The sequence below is a fragment of the Hemiscyllium ocellatum genome, chromosome 15 (assembly GCF_020745735.1).
Source record: "Hemiscyllium ocellatum isolate sHemOce1 chromosome 15, sHemOce1.pat.X.cur, whole genome shotgun sequence".
In the NCBI taxonomy this organism is placed as follows: domain Eukaryota; kingdom Metazoa; phylum Chordata; class Chondrichthyes; order Orectolobiformes; family Hemiscylliidae; genus Hemiscyllium; species Hemiscyllium ocellatum.
Genome location: NC_083415.1, coordinates 64498793 through 64521008, shown reverse-complemented (window position 1 = coordinate 64521008; position 22216 = coordinate 64498793). Strand labels below are relative to the sequence as shown.

Genomic DNA, 22216 nt, shown 5'->3' with positions numbered 1-22216 from the left:
GTGAGCTAATTTATGGACTTATCACCCTGAGCTACACATCCTCTCTAAAATCGCTAATCCTCCAGTGGTCCCCAGTATCACCGATGCCAGTCTTCACCCGACTGGGTTCACTTCAGATAATATCGAGGAATGGCTGATCAGTGGCTATGTGAAGGTTGTTAGGCTGGGTGGGGGGGGACGGGGGGGGGAAAGGGGAGATTCCATCAACATTATGGCAGTGTTACTGAAGACACGTGCTCCAGAACTAGCTGTGCCCCTGGCCAAACACAACCAAAGGAACAGCCTGTGCGGTGATGCTCAGTTTGGGTTCCACCAGCTCCCGGGGTTTCCTGACCGCCTCGCTCCAATCATGGAGGGAAGAGCTGAATTCCATAGGTGAGAGTGACAGCCCTTAACATCGAGCCTGATTTGACAGTGTGTGACATCAAGGAGCCCGAACAGAATGGAATCGATGGGTGTCGGGACAAACTCTCCGTTGGTTGGAGTCATACCTGACAGGTGGTTATAATTATTGGGGGTCAGTCATCTCAGCTCCAGGCCACCTCTGCAGGCATTCCTCAGGGTAAATATTTTCTAATGGACCTGTTCAGTGATGGTATTACAAAACTCTGGCACAGGTAGGACTTGAACTCAGGACTCCATGCTCAGAGGTAAGGGCACTACCACCTGCACTACAAGAGCCCCCAGTGCCTCAAGGTAGTCTTCTCTGCTCAACCATATTCAGCTGCTTTGTCAATGACCTTTCCTCCTCCAGAAGGTCAGAAGCGGAGTTTTTTTTTGCTGGTAACTGCACAATATTCAACACCATTTGAGATTCCTCCGACTGAAACAGTCCATATCCAAATGCAGCAAGACCTGCACAATGTCCAGGCCTGAGCTGACAAAGGGCAAGTAATATCATGTCATATAAATGCCTGGTAATGATCATCTTCAAGAAGAGAGAATCTAACTATGACTCCTTGATGGTCAATGTCATTACCATCTCTGAATTTCCCCACTGTCAACATTGTGGGGACTTGCCATTCACCAGAAACTCAACTGACCACAAACACAATGGCTACAAGAGCAAGTTAGAGGCAAGGAATACTGCGGCAAGTAACTCACTGCCTGACTCCCCAAAGCCTGTCCACCATCTACAAGGCCCATGTCAGGAGTGTGATGGAGTACTCCTCACTTGCCTGGATGGGGGCAGCTCCAACAACACTCAAGAAGTTTGACACCATCCAGGACAAAGCAACTTGCTTCATTGGCACCACCTCCACCTTTTTTTAACATTTACACTCTCCACCTCCAATGGAACATGGTGGTAGTGCACAGTGTTTACAAAATGTGCTTTAGCAACTCACCAGGTCTGACAGCACCTTCCAAACACTCCTTAAAGGGCAATCACAAAATCTCTGAATTATTATGGTGTAGAAGACAATGGTTCAGCCAATAGTCTGCAGCAATTTGACATGATGCTGATTTCCTGTCCTTTCCCCGTGACCCTGTGTGCTTTGTATTTAAGTAATTATCCTGTGCCCTTCAACTGCTTTAACTTGATCTACTCCTCACCCACCCACCTTTTGAGCAGTATATTCCTTACCCTAACTACTTATTCACTAAATGAAAATGCTGTTTTGTCACCTTGCATTTGATTCTTCAGGGAGCACTGTTTTAATCAGGAATAGAGTCCTACAGCACTGCGACAGGCTCTTTTGACCCAAACTGGTCCATGCTGACCAAAATCCCCTCAACACCCATTTCCCTGCACTTGGCCCATACCCCTTTTATTCCTGATGAAGGGCTTTTGCCCGAAACGTTGATTTCGCTGCACTTTGGATGCTGCCTGAACTGCTGTGCTCTTCCAGCACCACTGATCCATAGTCTGGTTTCCAGCATCTGCAGTCATTGTTTTTACCCCATATCCTTCTAAACCTTTCCTGTCCATGTATTTGTTTCTCCTTGTCTGCTTTATCCAAACCTTTCGTGATTTTTGAAAATTTCCTTCAAATCTCCCACTTACCTTTTACACTCCCACTTCTTCAATCTATCTTCATCATTTGAAGTTTCTCATCTAAATCATTCCCATAAGCCTCTCCTGCACTCTCCCCATGTATTCACATCCTTCTAAAGTGTGGCATCAGGACTTCGATCTAACCAATGTCATTGTATCCTCCTATAGCCCTATGAATAAACTCCAGATGCTGTACATTCAATAGGGTGGCAGGTACGTGGGATGTCACCTCAAGTTCTCCAAATTGATCACCACCCTAACTTGGAAATGTCTCTGTGTCCAAATCTTGGGACTCCCTCCCTAACAGCATTGTGGGTAGCAAAAACTGCAACAAGTCAGTGCCCCTTAACATGCAGTCAGGGGCAGCTCGGGACAGGCAATAAATACTGGCCCAGCCAGTGACACCCACATCCCTTGAAAAAATAAATTTACTAAAAAAGAATGAGTGACTCTTTAACTGGTCTCTGAAATGGCCCAGCATTGAAGGGCATTTGTGGGTGAGCAATAAATTCTTGTCTCCCTAGCCCATAGCTGAAAATGTGTTGCTGGTCAAAGCACAGCAGGCCAGGCAGCATCTCAGGAATAGAGAATTCGACGTTTCGAGCATAAGCCCTTCATATCCCACAGAAAAATGAAGAGGAAATGTTGGTGAGGTCAAGGTAATTCCTGAGCGATTAGACCGAATGCAGTTAGTTTGATCCCAAATTCAATCCCACTTTGTTCCTGTCTGCTTCCTTCCCAAGGTCTGGATTCTGAAGGTTCTTGTTTTACAGGGAGTGAACTTATATGTGAAGAATCTGGATGATGGGATTGATGATGAGTGTTTGAGGAAGGAATTCTCTCCATATGGAACGATCACCAGTGCAAAGGTATGAGTCTGGAATTTCCCACGATGATCGCAGGTGATGTTGTTATGGGGCAAGGCCTGGCCTGGTAGATTATGTTTTGGTTCTAGCAAGGTGGTTCCCTCACTGAAATATAAGCATGCAATATTGCAGTTTTTTTCCAACAATAAAACAAGTATGTTTGGCAAAAAGGAATTGAGATAGCATGGAATAACCAGACTGTCACTTTACAACACCAGTTTTAAAAAGGTTTTGAAACGTGGTGTAATGTAGTCCCAATAATCTTTCACAGCATTGTTACAGATCCCAAACCCCACCCTGGTGTGATAGCCAAAAGCACCCAAGCACCGTGCTCTCACCAGGAAACTCCTTTTTCTAACATCTCAATGGGTTCATTTTGATTTTAATTTCTGGTCAGGAAAATCTGATGGCTTCTTCCTGGAGTTATACACCTGATCTGAAATGTTCTCTGCTTCAAATCATCTTCAAGATGTGATGAAATGTTTCTGGTCCAGATCTGTCACTGCTCCTTATTCTAAAGTCATCCAGTGTTAATGTGTCTAACGTTTTCTCCCTTTCTGAAAGTCCAACTGAAATGTTCTTCCTCTCCCACTCTCTGGGTGTTTTCCCTGAGCTTTTTTCTATATTTAAAAAGGTAAAAAAATTTCTAATCAAAACCTTGAAGCACAATAGTTTGCCTAGCTGGCCATAAACCTTCCCTAGTTAAATAAAAGCCTATTAGTTCAGAAAACAAAAGCGATTTGGTGTTGAAGAAATTCACCATGGCCACTGAAATGTATTCCATTTAACTATTAATTCCTTCTGACAGGCAGAAAAACCCTCATGGCCCTACTTCAAAATCCAAACTTTATTTTTTTAAAGATTAATTTCAGTCTACATCACAAAACCCACAGTAGTGCCGAAAGTAGTGACCCAGTTGGAGGTTCAGTAATAATTGGAGGGAGGAGCTGGAGTGATTCTTAACCTGAAGCAAGTTGAGGATAGACAAAGTTATTCTTAGATTTTGTGTTGTGATGCTCTTGAAAAGAATAACCTTTTTTATTTTTATTGAACAGGATGATTGTACAGTGCCGTTGCTGCCTGATAAGCAGCAGAAAGATGGAGTGTTTAGATCCTACATTTGATAAGCTGAACAATTGAATCTGGTGTATAAAGCTAGGTTCAGGAAGACTGCCAGCTGTGTAATTTGAAAAATCCCAGAGGGGTGTAATCAGAAAGGGGTCGTTTTGGCTCATTGTCTGCATTCAGCTCTCCAAATAAGTATCACAAAAGTTCCCCTCCCTCCCCTTCCCCCAAATCCTTGCACGTTAGTCAGTCCATGCCCCTTCTGAATCCCTCTGCATTGACATTTGTGCAGTGTAACCCTGATTTAATGTTGATACTTTCTCCCCTACTCTGACTTTATGGATTAATTTACTATTTTCTATGCTAGAGCTACCTGTCTCTCCAAGCATTTTGTGAATCCTGGCGAATGTTTAAGTTTCTGTAAATTAGAAAAGCTGCTCTAATATTCTCTTTTGGCTCCAATGCTTCTGCCAAGTTAGTTTAAAAGCCTTTCAATAGCACCAGCAAAATGCCCTACAAGATGGTATCTCCCTCAGCAGCAGTCCCAGGAATCTAAGGTCCCCTTTCCGGCCCCACCCTCCTGTGCCTTTGCCTGCTGATTCCATACTCTTCTGCATGATACCAGGAGTAATCCAGAGATTTAAGGTCCCTGCTTTTTAATTTTCAACCTAGCTCTGTCAATGCTGATTGCAGAACTGCATTCCCCTTCCTCAATGGAGGGCATTAATGTAGACCCGAATCTCCCATCTGTTCACCCTCCCCACAGGAGCATTTCCTGCAGCTGATCTGAGATGTTGACCCTGGCATCAGAGACAATACACTATCCTGGAGACAATGCACTACCCTGGAGTCCAGTCCACAGGCTCCAAACCACCAGTCTGTTCCCCTGTTTAACCGATCTCTTGCTCATTGTCCTCCCTCTGGTATAGCTCAGCGGCTCGTGTTGCCACAAACTGTCTGTACCTTCAGTTTTCTGTTTTGGAAGATAGATTTTTGTGAGCAAGTGCTTGCTACTCCTGTCCCACCTTCCTGGCTGGTGGTAACCCATTCCCTTTCCATTGTGACCACCTCTTTGACAATATGACTTATATAACTCTTCATCTTGTGGATGTGCCACAGAGACTCCAGCCACTACTTGAGCTCTGAAACCCAGGGCTTATGTGTTTTTTTTTAAGAATTCATTTATGGGGTGAGGGTATCTCTGGCCAGGCCAGCACTTGCTGCCCATCCCTAATTACCCAGAGGGCAGTTAAGAGTCAACCATGTTGCTGTGGATCTGGAACCATATGTTGGCCAGACCAGGTAAGGATGGCAGTTTCCCTCCCAGATGAGTTTTTCTGGCAATTGACAAAGTCCATCATTCAACTTAGTTCCAGATATTTATTGAATACAAATTCTACCATCTGCTGGGGTTTGAACCAGGTCCCCAATACATTACCAGCTCTCTGGATTAACAATGCAGCGGTAATCCCAGACCATTGTCTCCCCTTTGATTCTGCAGCTGCCAATACTTCCTGTCCATGCTGACATCAAGGACATCAATAAGAATCTGTTGTGCCCCATGTTCCACTTGGCTAAGCTGTGCTGTCATACCTTCCAAGTTGATGCAAGGGATATAGTTATTTTCATTTGATTCCTTGCGCTGTGTTATTGCATTGGCCCTGGTTTTCCGTTGTTCCTGGTGTTTCTCAATTTAATCAATGATAGCTACTTGAAAAATGATTTTCTAATTTACTGCAATTTAAAGTCAATCACTAATGTGTTCCTTCTCTCTCAGTAAGTTAATCCTTTAATAAGAAATCCTTTCTGTATTTTACTAAACTTGGTGCAGCAAACCTTACTTAAAGTCTCTCTTCCACCTCTGCATCAGATTCTGAGTTTGAACCAATTTCACAATATAGTCAAAAACCTAAACAAGGTGCTGGAAATCAGAAACAAAACAGAAATTGCTGGAAAAGCTCAGGCGATCTGGCAGCATCTGTTGTGTGAAATCTGTTCATGTCCAGTGATCATAGAACCTAGAACGTTACAGCGCAGTACAGGCTGAGTGAGGGAAAAGAAATCTGGTCAATTAGATTAGGGGCAAAGAGGGGAAAAACAGACAAATGTAGAAAAAATCTTAAACTTTTAGATGTTGCCAAATTTGCCGCATGAAGTTCTAATTTAAACTATAACTAAGGAGATGGGAGAAATTTATTTGGCTTTTTATTAACTGTCGAAAGGTCCTTACACACACACTTGCTAGACTTGCCTTTTTGGTATCATTTTAATGGGAAATTGTTATGCAAATCCAGTGAGTTTTTTTTATAGCAAGGAGGCAGCTGTCCGTGCCATGGAAGCTCTGAAGAGTTATATAAAAACCAGTGCACTTCGAGGCTTTGCCATTCACTATGTATCTTGAAGAGCCCCTGAGCTTTCTAGACTGGACGTGTTCAGTAATGCTGAGTTGCTTATGATTGATGTGGAGCCATTTGTGTCACTGTGTTTGCTGAGATGTCTGACTCGTGCTATATTTGATTTTCTTTTGTTTCAAGGTGATGACTGAGGGAGGTCACAGCAAAGGCTTTGGGTTTGTCTGTTTTTCCTCACCCGAAGAAGCAACGAAAGCTGTCACCGAGATGAACGGGCGGATTGTCAGCACCAAGCCCCTGTACGTGGCCTTGGCTCAGCGCAAGGAGGAACGCAAAGCACACTTGACAAACCAGTACATGCAGCGACTGGCAAACATGAGAGCTCTGCCCAACCCCTTGCTCGGCTCATTTCAACACCTGGCACACTCTGGGTACTTCATGCCAACTGTGCCACAGGTAAAGCAATTAAGGACATGCTGCTGGCCTATGGCAACATTCTTGAAAGGATGCAGTACTGAGTCTGGTGTTGCAGCTGATGTGGAAACTGGACTGATGATTCAGGGATTCCCATCATGAGCTTTTAAATTCAGTTGAGAAATGAAGCATTTGTTTCTGACGATGTAAGTGTTGGGATTGTCCTAAAAAAACAAATTTGGTTTCTGGTGAAGGAGATCGGAGATCTGACATCTGGGTGTATAAGTAACTCTAGTCATGTCTCCGTCACTCAACAAGTGGCTACTTTAGAGGGCAGGTATTTGAGTGGACTGTCCGATTGAAGGATGAAGGCTTGTAGCCATCCCAGGACAGTGAATGAAGGGTAGCCAGTGCAGAGTTATTGATTCCCATGTCCTGAGAGTTAATTGAGAAACAGATATTTCTCATGCCCCTGGCCTCCAGCTTACAGCAGAGCTGTACATGTTTTAACAATGAGTGACGCAAGATTTCAAATATGTTTCAATGTTGAGCTGTGACAGCCCCACTGTGATGAGGGAGTTTATCTCTGTTTCACCTCTGTTCCTGCAAAGCTGTGCCAGACAGACTTACAGAAACAGGTGTGGAAACTTCCAGATCAGTGCTTGCTCCTTACCTAGAGTAAATGGGGTGGGGGGGTCGAGAATGTGGTGCAGGAAAAGCACAGCAGGTCAGGCAGCATCCAAGGAGCAGGAGAATGAATGTTTTGGGCATAAGCCCTTCATCAGGAATGAGGTTTGTGGACCAAGAAGGCTGCAACATAAATGGGAGGGGAGGGGGGGGGGGGGGGGGGGGTGGGGCTGGGGCTGGGGGGTGAAAGTAGCTGGGAGTGTGATGGATGAAGGTGGGGGGTAATGGGAATAGGTCAGGGAGGAAAGTGCAGCGGATAGGTGGGAAGGAAAATGGACAGGGAGGTCAGGTCCAGAGGACGGTGCTGAGTTGGGAGGTTAGATCTGGAATAAGGTTGGGGGTGGGGGTGGGGGTGGAGGAATTGAGGAATCTGGATTGATCCCATGTGGTTGGAAGGTCCTAAGGCAGAAGATAAGGTGTTCTTACCCCCCCCCCCCCCCCACCACCAGATGGTAAGGGTCTGGTGATGGAGGCAGCCTAGGACCTGCATATCCTTGGGAGGGGTAGGGGGAGTGTTTAAAGTCTTCGGCCATGGGATGGTGGGGTTGTCGGCCATGTGTCCCCGAGATCTTCTCTGAAGAGTTCCGCAAGTTGGCGTCCTGTCTCCCCAGTGTTGAGACTGCATCGGGAGTAACAGATACAGTAAATGACGTGTGGAAATGCAGGTAAATCTCCGATGGATTTGGAAGGCTCCTTTTCGCCTCCATCGCTGGACCCTTGCCACCCGACGCCTGGAGGAAGAACACGTCATCTTCTGCCTTGGGACCCTCCAACCACGTGGGATCAATGTGGATTTCACTAGTTTCCTCATTCCCCTCCCTCCATCTTATCCCAGATCAACCTTCCAACTCAGCACTGCCCTTTTGACCTGTCCTATCTTACCACCAATCTGCTCCACCCTCCTCTCTGACCTATCACCTTCATTTATCGCATTCCCAGCTACCTACCCCCCAGCCCCACCCCCTCCTATTTATCTCTCAGCACCCAGCTCCCAAGTCTCATCCCTAATGAAGGGCTTACACTTGAAATGTTGATTCTCCTGCTCAGGTGCTGCCTGACCTGCTGTGCTTTTCCAGCACCACAATCTCTACTCTACTCTGATCTCCTTGACTCTGTAGTCCTCACTCTCTCCTAGAGTAAATGGTGTGTGGGCTTTCTGTTTGCACTCTAATATCTTGCATTCCCTGAAACTCCATCAGTGGTATTTTCAGTGCATCATCTACCCTTGACTTGCTCTGTTCTCTTTGGCCTTTGTCCAATGCCTTTCCTCTTGGCTAAAGCAATCAAACTGCCCTCACATGGCTCCTCCCATGCCCCTCCCCATTTGCTTCTCTTTCCAGCCTTGCAAATCACCTTGGCATACCTTTTTCTTTAAAAAGAAAATCCTTTCTCCTACTCCTCAACTACCTTCAGCTCAACATCCAACAACCTTTGTGTTAACTGACAATACCCAGCCCTACCTCCCCTGCTGCTAGATTGCCTGTCTGGCATCCCATCTTAGATGAACCATTGCCCTCTTAATTATTCAGAAGACTACAGCCATCGCCTTGATATCCCATCACCGTTCCACCCCTCTGTGTCTGACAGAACAGATCGTTCACAAACCCTTGGTTGGACATCCTACAGAGTGCTGACTCCCACCTTGGGCACATCTGTTTCCAGCCACTGTCTCGACTCATTGCTGCTGAAACCCTCATTCAGTTATCTTCAGACTAAAGTTGCCTTCCGTCGGCCAGTCATCTCCACTGCCTGAGGTCCACTCATCCGAAACGCGGCCTGATCATTTTCCCATTCGCCAATGGCAGCTGGCTTTCTGTGTTCCCCTCATCCCTGAAACTTCAGTCTGCCATAGGCAACTGTCTGTGTGGAGATTGCACATTCTCCCTGTGTCACTGTGGGTTTCCTCCCACAGTCCAAAGATCTGCAGGCTAGGTGGATTGGCCATGGGAAATATATTACTGGGGGTGAGGGGGGGTCTAGGTGAGATGCTGTTGGACTCGCTGGGCTGAATGGCCTGCTTCTATGCTGTAGGGGTTCTGTAGTTCTATGATGACTTGGTCCCTTTGTCACCTCACAATCCTACAACAGTAGTAATACTGTACCACTAAAAGCTGAAACTGACACCTGGAAGCGGCAAGGACAGACCACTATAAATACCGGAAGAAACATCAAAGAAGCGTTTCGCAGGAGGCTCCAGAGCACTGATGATGTCGCTTAGCTAGGGGACGAAACGTTTGCAACAAAAACTTCCAGCTCGGCGAACAGAACCACAACAACGAGCACCCGAGCTACAAATCTTTGCACAAACCTTGAACTGTACCACTTGGGGCAGCACGGTGGCACAGTGGTTAGCACTGCTGCCTCACAGCGCCTGAGACCCGGGTTCAATTCCCGACTCGGGCGACAGACTGTGTGGAGTTTGCACGTTCTCCCCGTGTCTGCGTGGGTTTCCTCCGGGTGCTCCGGTTTCCTCCCACAGTCCAAAGATGTGCGGGTCAGGTGAATTGGCCATGCTAAATTGCCCGTAGTGTTGGGTAAAATGTAGGGGCATGGGTGGGTTGCGCTTCGGCGGGTCGGTGTGGACTTGTTGGGCCGAAGGGCCTGTTTCCACACTGTTAAGTCTAATCTAATCTAACTCATCCTTTGCTGTCTTAAACATTCCTGTCTTTCCTCAAACTTGAGAAAAGCTGATCAGCGAGAAAAACAGTAATATTTTGAAATGAATATATTTAATTGTACAGTTTGATGCGACAGGTCAGACTGATGTCATTGACAAGTTCGATGACGATCTGATCCCATCGCTCCCCAGTATTGTACAAGCTGACCTATTGATGTCCCACCTTAGACAGTGAGTCTAACTGATTACTGTACAGAATTCTAAGCTTTTACACTTCCATTTTATGGTTGTGTAAAGTGAAGACTGATAGAACACTTTATTTTACTGTAACTGGGGATGTGTTGTGTTTTATTGGACTGTTGGGAATTTGGAGGGTTTGGTGCTGATTGATTGTTTTGATCTTCACAGATTCAAAACCGAACTCCATATTATGCCACGTCTCCCGTGACCCCAATGCGACCTTCTCAACGTTGGACAGGCCAACCCATCAGGCCTCCAAGTAAGTGAAGGCTTCCTCATTTTACCAGGAAGGTGCCTCCTCCTGGTAAATCCTCACCCCCTTCTGCAATGTTAAAGAATTACAGGAAAAAAAAACACCATCGATCAAACCCCCAAACTAAAAATGCTGTGGTTACTTTCTCAGGAGCTCGTTCAAAAGAGTTTGGATTATTAAGAAATACTGGGACCATGTTCACTGGATTGTGGGAGGCTGAGGGATGACTTCAAGGTTTACAAAATCATGAGGCGTATAGATAATGTGGAATGGCAGGTGTCTTTTCCCTAGGGTTGAGGATTTTGAGGCTTAGTTTTAAGGTGAGAGGAGAAAGATTTTGAAAAAAGACCACGTGTGTGGAATGAACTTCCTGAGGAAGTGATGGATGCAGGTACAATTACAATGTTTTGAGACATTTGGACAAGTACGTGAATGTGAGGTTAGCAGGGATGTGGGCCAAGTGCAGGCTGGTGGGACTGGTTCAGTTTGGGAAAATGGTCAATTTGGACTGAAGGGTTTGTTTCCGTGCTGTATGTTTCTGAGACTCTTTGGTTTTATCCAGCTGTTGAATTGGTCATAAGATGATCAATAGAGGGCAGTCTTTACCATATAATCTGACTGCATGTTTTTCCTGATCACTTCCTCTTTATTTCCCCCCTGTCTCTTATGTCTGCACTTTTTTGACTTTCTTAAACCTTTGGAAATTATAATAATAATTGGGTGTACTTTGACAGAAAGATAAATGAAATTCAATGAAAGGCCATCCATTTTTCACGCAGTTTACATCCCAGAGATTGTGGTCTTTGTTCTTAGGATGATGTCACTGGTTAGAGGTTCGTATTTGTTGTCTGTCTCTAGTGCTTTTTGAGAAGATGGTGATTGATTTCAATCTTGGACCGTGGTGTAGTGGGGACGTCTACAGCAGTATTAGGAAAGGACTAAAGTTCCTCTTCTGTAGGAACAGATTCTACTTAATTTGTAACCCAATACTAACCAGATATCTTGGGGTGAGGTGAAAGCTAACACCAATACATTTCTACCAAAAGCATGCACCGACAGTGAATGGCCATCCCTTGCTCGGATCCTGCTGTCTGGGCTCCATGTGAACTTCACCCTGTTACCTTTTAGACTCAGAGGCTGAAATATTGCCACGCAAGTTGCAGGGTTCAACTTTGCTGTTTTTATAATAGCTAATTTTACAACTAAGTTATAGCAATGCACTAATTTCTTCTCAGTCCCATTCTGCAACAATAATTTTCCCTTGGGAAGGAGGAGGTGAGCTACCACCTTGAACCGCTGCAGTCCATGTGCTGTGGGTTGACCCACAATGCCCTTTGGGAGGGAATTCCAGGATATTGATCCAGTGACAGTGAAGGAACAGTGATATATTTCCAAGTCAGGATGGTGACTGGCTTGGAGGGGGATATGTAAGAGGTGGTATCCTCATGTATCTGCTGCCCTTGCCCATCTTGAAGTGGTAAAGACGCTGGGTTTAGAACGTGCTGTCAGTTTGATCTTGGTAATTGATTACTTTGATAGGTCAGCAACTCCATTATTATCTTGCAACTCCAAGTTTGATGCTTGTGAAGATTAAGGAGTGAGGTGTTGAAGTGCTTTACAGGATCGTCCAGAAAGAAATCTGTCTGCGTTTCCCGTCCTGTGTTTTGTCTTGTCAATGGAAAACAGAAATAGAACCTTGTTTGAGAGGAATTTTCCTCCGTCTCTTTTGTCCTGTGCAGTTGTGGGTGAGATAGCTGGTGGGTTTGACAGCGTCAGGATTGGTCAATGTTAAGTGCATTTTGGTTTGGTTCCTTGCATGCTAAGATCTGCTTGGCTTTGTTTGTGATTCTAAACTCAACCGAGATGGTGTGGATTTTTTTTTCTCTTGTTTCCAGCCCCCTACCACAGCATGCTCCCCTCAGTGAGAGGGACCGCACCCCGAAGAGTAGCCACAGCGATCAGTACCGTCCGCCAAGCATCTACCCAGGTTCCCCAGCTCCCATCCAACATGCAGAGAGTGGGTGAGTAAGCTGTTGAGGGTAACCCGGTTTCTACAGAAAGACCAACCTCCATGGAGGGGGCAAACAACTCCTGGTTTGGCTTCACTGTCAGAAGGTGCTTTATAAATCTGGCTCTTTAGCATTCTTCCCCCACCCCCATTGCTCATCTTGAGCAGTCCTGTTGGTGACTGTGACTTCAGCAGCTAATGCTCTCGCTCTGGAATTCACACTCCAAAGCTATCTCTGCTTTTTTTAAAGGATGCACTCAACTTTGTGCAAGCTTTTGAGCATCTGTCCTAATAACTCTGTATATGGTTCAATGTCAATCCTGCATTGATGAAGCATTTTACCTGGTCCAGGTGCTATACAAATGTAAGGTGGCACTTGTATTCAAACCATTGCCTCTGAAAGATCACACGATCTTCAGCGTCAGAGTTTTCATCTTTGTGAGCTAAACAAAACAAATCTTAAAATGGTGATCTTTATGACAAATACACACTTTTTTTTCGTTTAAAGAATTGAAAATCTGAAGCAATTTGGTCTGGTTTTTAAACCGATTTTTATTCATGTTGCTTTGAACTGATGGCTATATTTCAGACAGCAGTTAAGACTGTGTTAATGTGGGACTGAAGTCACATAGGCCAGACCAGGCCAGGTAAGAACAGTAAGTTTCCATCTCAAAAAGGACATTGGTGAACCAGTTGGTGTTTATTTTCCAGTAGCTAAAATCATATTCTCAAATAATCATGTAGTTGAGCTCTCGTTCTTTGATTGATAAACAAGGCCTGAGCAGCAGACCTGATGGGCCAAATGGCCTGACTGCCCCTGTTACATCACTTGGCCTCTTGTTAACTCATCCTTTAGCCTGACCCCCTATACTATCTATCTGTGCTGCCTTTTTATTCCTGGTTTTAGTGAAATTGGATTAATGTTGGAGCCCATTGTAGTGCAGAGGAGCTGTTGTGATTGAATGATGTTAACTATCTGTCTGTGTGCTTTTTAAACCCTTTTTATTATCCTTTGCTCACACCTTCCAGCCACTATAGGGACTCAGACAGCGGGACCTCGTACTGCTCTTTCAGGACCGATGGTGCGAGTGCTGCCCCAGTATAAATATACATCTGGAGTCTGTAACACACAGCACCCTCCTGGTGCTCAACAGGTACTGACCACAGATACTCCATGAAATGTTGAGTGACAATGTCCCAATGTAATTTGCAGATTATTGCCATGTTTGTTGGATTTTTCTTTCTCGTGAGACGTAAGAGCAGAAGTTGTCCATGGAGCCTGCTCTGCCATTCAATGAGATCGTGGCTGATTGGCTTATCCTCAACTCCACTTGCCTGCCTTCTGCCCGTAACCTTTGATTGCCTTCAGTGATTAAAAAATCTGCCTCAGTCTTGAATATACTCAGCAGCCCAGCCTCGACAGTAACGTTCCACAGATTCACTGCCCTCTTGAGAGAAATTCCTCCTCACCTCTGTCTTACATGTGTACCTCCGTACCCTCAGTGTCTCTAATCTGAGACACTCCCACGAGAGCAGACTTTTTCACATTGACCCTGTTAGCCTACTAAGAATCTGTGATATTTCAAAAAGGCGGCCTTTCGTTCTCCAAGCTTTTAGTTAACAAAGAAAAGTCAATAAAACTGTGTTTACTTCAGCAATGGGAGCTATAGAACATTTGAAACTCTCATTCATTCTTTTATCACTATTAATACAATAGTGACTCTGAGCTTTCTCATGAGAAATGTTGCTAAACACCTTTCCAAGCATTGCCTGCCTCAGTTTCCAATGTGTGGTTGCTTAAGAGTTTGGTAGGATTCCTGCAGGAATACTGGGTCATAGAATGTTGGGAGTGGGTGAGGGATGGAACTGAAGAATATAGGAACACTGGCCATCAAGTGATGATACCAGGAAGGGTATTGTCTCTTGGTAGCAGGAATCTGGAATGTTCTCTCTCCCCAAGCTACAGATGCTGGGTGGTGATTGAAGTTTAAGGCAGAGATGGGTTGACCTTTTGAAGGGGTTACAAAGCAAAGGCAAGAACGTGATTCTGTCATTGTGATTTAATCAGAGGACAGAATGACCACCTGCTACTCCGTTTTACTGGGACATGCTAATTTTGGGTTTTGTGCTTGGGTTGACTTTGACCTGACCAGTGATTGGGTTTGCTCATGTGATTGTGTCTTTCTTTTCACGGTGATGTGTAGGTGCCTGAGCCAGCTGTTCATGGTCAGATGCCCCTCAGTGCCTCAATGTTGGCTGCTGCACAACCGCAGGAACAGAAACAGATGCTGGGTATGTTTGAGAGAAATCCACCCCCCCCTCCCCCGCCCGACACAGAATCAACAGCTGTGTTTGTAACCCGCCTACACTCATGACTTCAGTCTCTCAACCCACCCTTGACCAGGACAGTCCCCAGCTACCTGTGCTCTGAAACCCATTCCAACCTCACCCCTTCTCCCTCCCTCCCTCCTAAAACCTTTTGCCCGCCATTGGCCAGGCTGGAATATTAGCCGCAACCCCCCCCCCCCCCCCCCCCCCCCCCCAATGCTTTTGACTCAGTCGTACGTTTGTCTGATATACACTTCTGTAAACTACTTTGGGATGTTTTACAGTGTAATTTGTACTAGATCAATGCAGCTTGTTGTAAGAGTTTTACCAGAGTAAACAATGCTTCATATTGAATTGAATTTATTGTCACGTGTACCAAGGCATAGTGAAAAGCTTTGTTTTGTTAGCAATACAGGCTGATCACATGTAGTCTCCTTGCTCTTGGTGGGGTTTGCAGTCTCTGATTTTTTGGAGGCTGCATTGAAATTCATTGACACCAGTATTTGTACCACTGGCTGTCCCCACTGTGAATCATAGCAATGTTTTCAGGACTGAATGAGCACTTTGTTACTATGCGAGTTAAGATCCCTCCTCCTTAGTGGGTTGAGAGCTGAGGAGCATTATCTCCTGGTTCAGCTCACAATAGACTTCAGATTCAACAACTCTCCCAGGATAAATCTGAGCAGGGGTCGTCATTGGACACCCCCTTTCAAACCCGCTCCACCATTCAGCAAAATCTTCTTGCTTAACTCCATCATCCCCACTTTTCAATCAGCATCCCAAAACCTATCATTCTCTATCTTGAACATAATCACTGAGCTTCCAAAGATCACAGTAAATTCCAAAGATTCATCACCCTTGGATATTTTGAGTTTCTGCCTGAAAGGACTCCCCTTTGATCTGAGTCTGTGTCTAGTTTCAGTAGATGTGAAGCTGGGAAAAAGCACAGCAGGTCAGACAGCATCCGAGGAGCAGGAAAGTCAGTGTTTCAGGCTGATTTTGGACCGAAACATTGAAATTCCTGCTCCTTGGATGTTGTGACCTGCTGTGCCTTTCCAGCTTTGTGTTTTTTGACTCTGGTTTCCAACATCTGCCATCCTGTCTCCTGCGTCTAGGTTCCTCGGCCAGGGAACTCCTTCCTTCCCTGTCTGCCCGCTAAAGCATGTGGCGAGCTTTGTTTCTGTTAATGATGCTGAAGTGTGTCAAGTTTGGTGTATAACTTCACGTTTTGTAATACTGATTTCTCGTCTTCAGGTTGAATTTTATTGGTGATGCTTTCAGCTGGTCATTCTTAGTTTAGAACATATTAAAGATCAAAGTTTGTGAAAAGATTTGTGCCCCGGGTGCTCGTTGTTGTGGTTCTGTTCGCCGAACTGGGAATTTGTGTTGCAGACGTTTTGTCCCCTGTCTAAGTGACATCCTCAGTGCTTGGGAGCCTCCTGTGAAGCACTTCTACAAATGCCGGAGGAAAGATCACAAAGTGCTTCACAGGATGTCACCTAGACAGGGGACGAAACATCGGCAACACAAATTCCCAGCTCGGCGAACAGAAGCACAACAATATATTAAAGATTCTTCAAAAATAAAATTCGGCGTAAGTTTTGAATTGCTGGTTCTTTTTGAGGAACTTTAAAATGACCAGTGGTGTGCCACAAGGATCAGTGCTGGGTTCACTGTTGTTTGTCATTTATGTTAGCTGTTTGGATGGGAACTGTAGAAAGAGTGAGTTTGCAGATGACGCCAAAAATTGGTAATATAATGGACAGTGAAGAAGGTTTTCAGAGAGTATAAACAGGATCTTGATCAACTGGGCCAGTGGGTGAAGGAATGGCAGATGGGGTGTAATTCAGATAAACGAGGTGTTGCATTTTGGTAAGATAAACCAGGGCAGTACTTATACAGTTAATGGTAGAGGCCTGGAGGAGTATTGTTGAGCAGAGAGACCTAGGGCTGCAGTTATATAGTTCCTTGAAAGTGACGTTACGGGTAGACAGTGATGAAGAATGCGTTTGGCACGCTTGCCTTCCTCAGTCAGAGCATTATGTACAGGAGTTGGGACGCCATGCTCTGGCTGTACAAGACAATGGTAAGTAAAAAATGAGGTCTGCAGATGCTGGAGATCACAACTGCAAATGTGTTGCTGGTCAAAGCACAGCAGGCCAGGCAGCATCTCAGGAATAGAGAATTCGACGTTTCGAGCATAAGCCCTTCAAGACAATGGTAAGGCCATGCTTGGAATACGTCATACAGAAGTCGCCCTGCTACAGGAAGGATGTTATTAACCTGTAAAGGGTGTTACAAAGATTTTCCCAAGACTGTAGAGTTTGAGATATAAGGAGAGGCTGTGGGTCTTCTTTCCTTGGACTGTAGGAGGCTGAGGGGTGACCGTAGAGGTTTATAAAATCATAGGCATAAATAGCCAATGTCTTTTCCCCAGGATCGGGCAGTCCAAAACTAGAAGGCATAGGTACAGGGTGAGAGGAGAAAGATATAAAGGGCCCAAGGGATGGCAACTTCATGTAAGAGGTTGGTGTGTACGGAATGAGCTGCCAGAGGAAGTGGTAGTGGTAAGTGCAATTACAACAATTTGAAAGACATTTGGACAGGAAAGGTTTAGAGGAATATGGCCATATACAGATAAATGGGACTAATTCAGTTTAGGAAACATGGTTGGCATGGACGAAGTTGGCTGAAGGCTGCCTGGCACTGACCACTTGTCTCATTGACAGATTCTGCCAGACTGCTGAGTATTTCCCAGAGTCACAAAACCATGTGTTGCTGGAAAAGCACAGCCGGTCAGACAGCATCCAAGGAGCAGGAGAGTCCATGTCTTGAGCACAAGCTTATGCTCAAAATATCGCCTCTTCTCCTCGGATACTGCCTGACCGGCTGTGCTTTTTCCAGCACCACATGGTTTTTTGACTCTGATCTCCAGTTTCTGGAGTGCTCACTTTCTCCTGAGGATTTCCAGGCCATTCTGTTGAATTGGAGCTGTTTGTTACCTGGAGAAGATTCAGCTTTTGTTTTTTTTTGTTCAGGTGAGCGCCTGTATCCGCTGATCCAGGAAATGCATCCAACACTGGTTGGCAAAATTACAGGAATGCTGCTGGAGATTGATAACTCCGAACTCCTCCACATGTTAGAATCACGAGAGTCCCTTCGCTCCAAGGTAGGAGTGTGTGTGTTTCTGTTGGGGAACTGTATGTTCATAACAGGTATTAGATGTTGATTCAGTACTTCTGTGCTCAGTTCTTGTCTCTGATATTTGGAATATTCCACAATCCATATTCAAGTGCTTAATAATAGATGGCTTCAGATTGTCCCCCATAAACCTCTGTAATACAGGGTGACCCTCATACCTGTGGAATTGTTTTCCACAGTTTGTTAGCCGTGGTTTACCACAGGCTGAACATGTTATGGGAACCTTCCAGGACCCTGGGGCTGCTGGGAAGGTACATTTCCTATTGAAATGAATGGATTCGCTCCTATCCACAGTTTCGGGCTTCCATGGTAGGTCATGGAACATCTTTTGCATCTCCCCCCCCCTGCCACTGCAGGTACCGGGTGGGGGTCCACTGTGTTCCTTAATTACTTTCTTAAAAAGAAAATTGGATGTGGTTAAGGGAAAAAAAAGGATGGAAGGAGAGATATTAAGAAGCACTTTTTACACAAAAGATGGTACATGTTTGGAACTCTCTTCCAAATTAGGCAGTGGATGCTGGATGAGTTAGTTTTATATCTGAGGTAAAGTTTTCTTGAGCTGAGGTATTAAGAGACATGGACCAAAGGCAAGTATTTGGAGTTGGGCCACAGATCAGCCATGATCTCATTAAAGCAGCTGAACGAGTTTGAGGGACTGAATGGACGAAATGGAGATCCTGGTTGTTATAAGGGGGTGTATGAAGGTTGTTTTTTAATACAGGAATTTCTCCATGTACTGAAGACCAGCTGAACTCCCGCTTTCCATTGTACAAACCTCAGATTTACGTGCAACGTGTTGGGAGCTCAAATTTTGAAAGTTGTCTTATCGTAAAGAATCCCATGATATTCTGGGCTTTCCATCAGATTTTGTCAAGTTTCTCTGTAGATTTGCTTGTTTCTGTATCAGCGTACACTGACAGTCAGCTGTGGAGAGAAACACCAGTGCTGCTCCTAGTCAGAAGGTGGAGAGTTCAAATCCCAATCTAGAGACTTGATTGCAAAGTCTAGGCTGGTGCTTCCCAGTGTTGCACTGTCAGAGGTACTGTCTGTTCGGAGATAATGTGAAACAAAACCTTTACCTAATTCCTCAGGTGGCCGTACACCACCCAGATGCTGCTATTTCAGAATCCTGACTAATTGTAACAATCTGCAAAAACATTAGCTTGCCCATCTGGTGTAATCTTCTAGAAACACTATCCATTTCACAACCTGCTTTAAAAAAAAGCCATGTTTATACAGAGACTTTGCAAAAGTAAAACACCCGAAGGTGCTTCATGGGAGCATTATTAATGAAAGTGACACTGAGCCACACGAGAAGATCGGGACAGGTAACCACATACATGGACAAAGAAGTTTCAAAAAAGGGGAAGGACTTTTCAGAAGGAATTATTTGGATTTGGGCCTTGGAAAGCTGAAAGCACAGCTACTGATGAGTGACAGCGGGTTGAGCCACACCAGACTCCACACTAACCTGGTTCTCTCTCTCTGCAGATGCTGCCAGACCTGCTGAGCTGCTTCCAGCTCCTGGTTTGTTTCAGCTCGATAGTTTTGTCTTTGGTTTCAGGTGGCTACGGGTTCATGTCCCGCATGAGGATTTTGATTTGTGTATCGTGACGGGGTGCTGCACTGTCAGACATGTCGTCATACAGTTAGAATGTTAACCTGAAATCTCCATCTGAACTCTTAGGTGGACATTAAAGATCTTGTCTCGCAATTTCAAAAAGGAGATTATTCCTTCCTGGCCACTAGTTACTTTTCAACAGGTATTATGGAAACAGATGATCTGATCATCATTGCAATCCTGCTTGTAGGAGCTAGCAATGCAGAAATTAGTGACTCTACTTCTGTCAATGACAGTAAATCACTTTAGGATGTCCTGGGATTGTGAAAGGTGCTATGTAGATGCAGGCTTGTTCTTCTCATAAGCTAAGACATTCTGGCCTGATAGGTTTTTCCATATTTCAGCAGACACCACTCCCTCATGAGTAGAATTCATTCCCTTAACATGTTTCTCTGAAGTGGCCAAGCAAGCCACTCTGTTCAAGGGCACTGGGTGTGGGACAAATGCAGGCCTTGCCAGTGAGGCCCATGTCCTATGGAAGAATTGGTGAGGGGGGAGCAGCTGCAGCCTGAAGATTCCATTGTTTTTCGGGTTCTTCCAGGTGGAGGAAGCTGTTGCTGTGCTTCAGGCTCATCAAGCTAAAGATACGGTGCCGAAGAAAGGGAGCACAGCTGCCTGAAAAGGTGATGTCCACAGTTCACCACCATGGTAAAGCACGAGAGGTTTTGGCTTGTGTTTGTTACACTAGTCTATTTCCAGCACAATAACAGGCGCGTCCTCTCCCTTTCTCCCTATTGTTGATCAATCCTTCTCTCGGCTACCTCCGTTCTACTCTCTCCAACCAAAGCCACACTCTAAGTCACTTTTTGGGCAAGGACCTTCCTTCTGATTCCCAATTACACCCCCCTCCCCCCCCCCCACCTCCGACCCCTGTCCCCTCCTCTCTTTCTGGTTTTGGACTTTCTCTTACAATGAGGAATCATCTCTTCTATGTCTCTTATTGAACCCTATTAATTCTTACGTCAAACTTCAGTCATTTTTCTTTGAAAAGCTAGACCCAGTCTTTCCTGATGGGAATAATTTTTTTCACTTCTGGTGTCTTCCTACTATCTTTTAATCTTTCCCTGTTGTTTCTCTGCCCATGTTGAGACCAAAATTGAATTTGACTATGGAAGCTGTCAGATTGTCATAAAACAAATCCAACTGGTTCACTAATGCTCTTCAGGGAAACCTGGGGTCCTTACCCGGTCTGGGACTGAGACTCCTGCCCCTCATGGTCGAGTGGCAGATGCAGCTTGACATCCAACACATCCTGAGAACAAGCTGCAAGGCAAATGGCGGCCAGCAGTAGTTCCGGGGGTTGGCAGGAGTGAAACATAGCTTTCCGGTTTGACTCCTCTACTGTTATACACGTGGTTGAAGTGGTTGATTAATGAGTTTCCTGTTTCTTGCAGGCCGGACTTGAGCAGCAACAAGCAAACTTTCACGAAGCAAAGATAATTTGGTCGCGTGATTAAACTTTAGGTGGGGATCAAACTGAATAAGGATCTGATGTGCCCTGGAGATAATGTTCTCCACTCACATTCCATTGTGCTCTGATATTTGGCTTTTGTGTCCTGTCCTGTATTCGGTTTGTCTTGGGCTGTATTAAAGAACACTGAAACTGGATTGTGGCTGCCTCTGTCTTTGAATCTTTTGTTGTTCCCTTAACAAACAACTTCCTTGAAATGTTAAGATGTTGGAGGATTTGGGTGTAATACTAGCTGCTGGTGATACTGGACAAGTACAATCCCAGAGGAAATTAGCTTCGTGGTCATGTTTTAGTTTAAGCAATTTGTTTTTCATTGAGATCAGTCACTGAACATATTCAATAGAGGCTGACAAGTACTGTTGATAAAATATTGAAGATTTCTAGGCTGGTGAACAAGGCTAGAGCCCATGGAACACAGGGAAGAACTAGCCATTTGGATACAGAACTGGCTCAAAGGGAGAAGACAGAGGGTGGTGGAGGAGGATTGTTTTTCAGAATGGAGGCCTGTGACCAGTGGAGTGCCACAGGATTGGTGCTGGGTTCCACTTCTTGTCATTCATATAAATGATTTGGATGCGAGCATAAGAGGTACAGTTAGTAAGTTTGCAGATAACACCAAAATTGGAGGTGTAGTGGACAGCAAAGAAGGCTACCTCAGATTACAACAGGATCTTGTTCAGATGGGCCAAGAAATGGCAGATGGTGTTTAATTTAGATAAATGTGAAGTGTTGCATTTTGGGAAAGCAAACCTTAGCAGGACTTATACGCTTAATGGTAAGGTCCTCAGGAGTGTTGCTGAACAATGAGACCTTGGAGTGCAGGTTCGTAGCTCCTTGAAAGTGGAGTCACAGGTAGATAGGACAGTGAAGAAGGCATTTGATATGCTTTCCATTATTGTTCAGAGTATTGAGTACAGGGTTGGGAGATCATGATGCAACTGTACAGGACATTGGTTAGGCCACTGTTGGAATATTGCATGCAATTCTGGTCTCCTTCTTATTGAAAAGATGTTGTGAAACTTGAAAGGGTTCAGAAAAGATTTACAAGGATGTTGCCATGGTTGGAGGATTTGAGCAACAGGGAGAGGCTGAACAGGC

At 45.0% G+C, this 22216-nt stretch overlaps 1 protein-coding gene across 1 annotated transcript in view; it reads left to right on the top strand.

The window, feature by feature from the left end:
• Window positions 1–21176, top strand: part of LOC132822823 (embryonic polyadenylate-binding protein-like) — a 45384-nt gene extending 24208 nt beyond the window's left edge. Inside the window, exons 7-15 of the mRNA XM_060836181.1 lie at window positions 2770–2865; window positions 6462–6734; window positions 10405–10495; window positions 12385–12510; window positions 13527–13651; window positions 14702–14789; window positions 17864–17994; window positions 20189–20270; window positions 21042–21176. Coding sequence (XP_060692164.1) covers window positions 2770–2865; window positions 6462–6734; window positions 10405–10495; window positions 12385–12510; window positions 13527–13651; window positions 14702–14789; window positions 17864–17994; window positions 20189–20266 — 1008 coding nt within the window. The 3' untranslated portion in view covers window positions 20267–20270; window positions 21042–21176. The remainder of the gene's footprint in view (window positions 1–2769; window positions 2866–6461; window positions 6735–10404; window positions 10496–12384; window positions 12511–13526; window positions 13652–14701; window positions 14790–17863; window positions 17995–20188; window positions 20271–21041) is intronic.
• Window positions 21177–22216: the final 1040 nt, after the last annotated feature.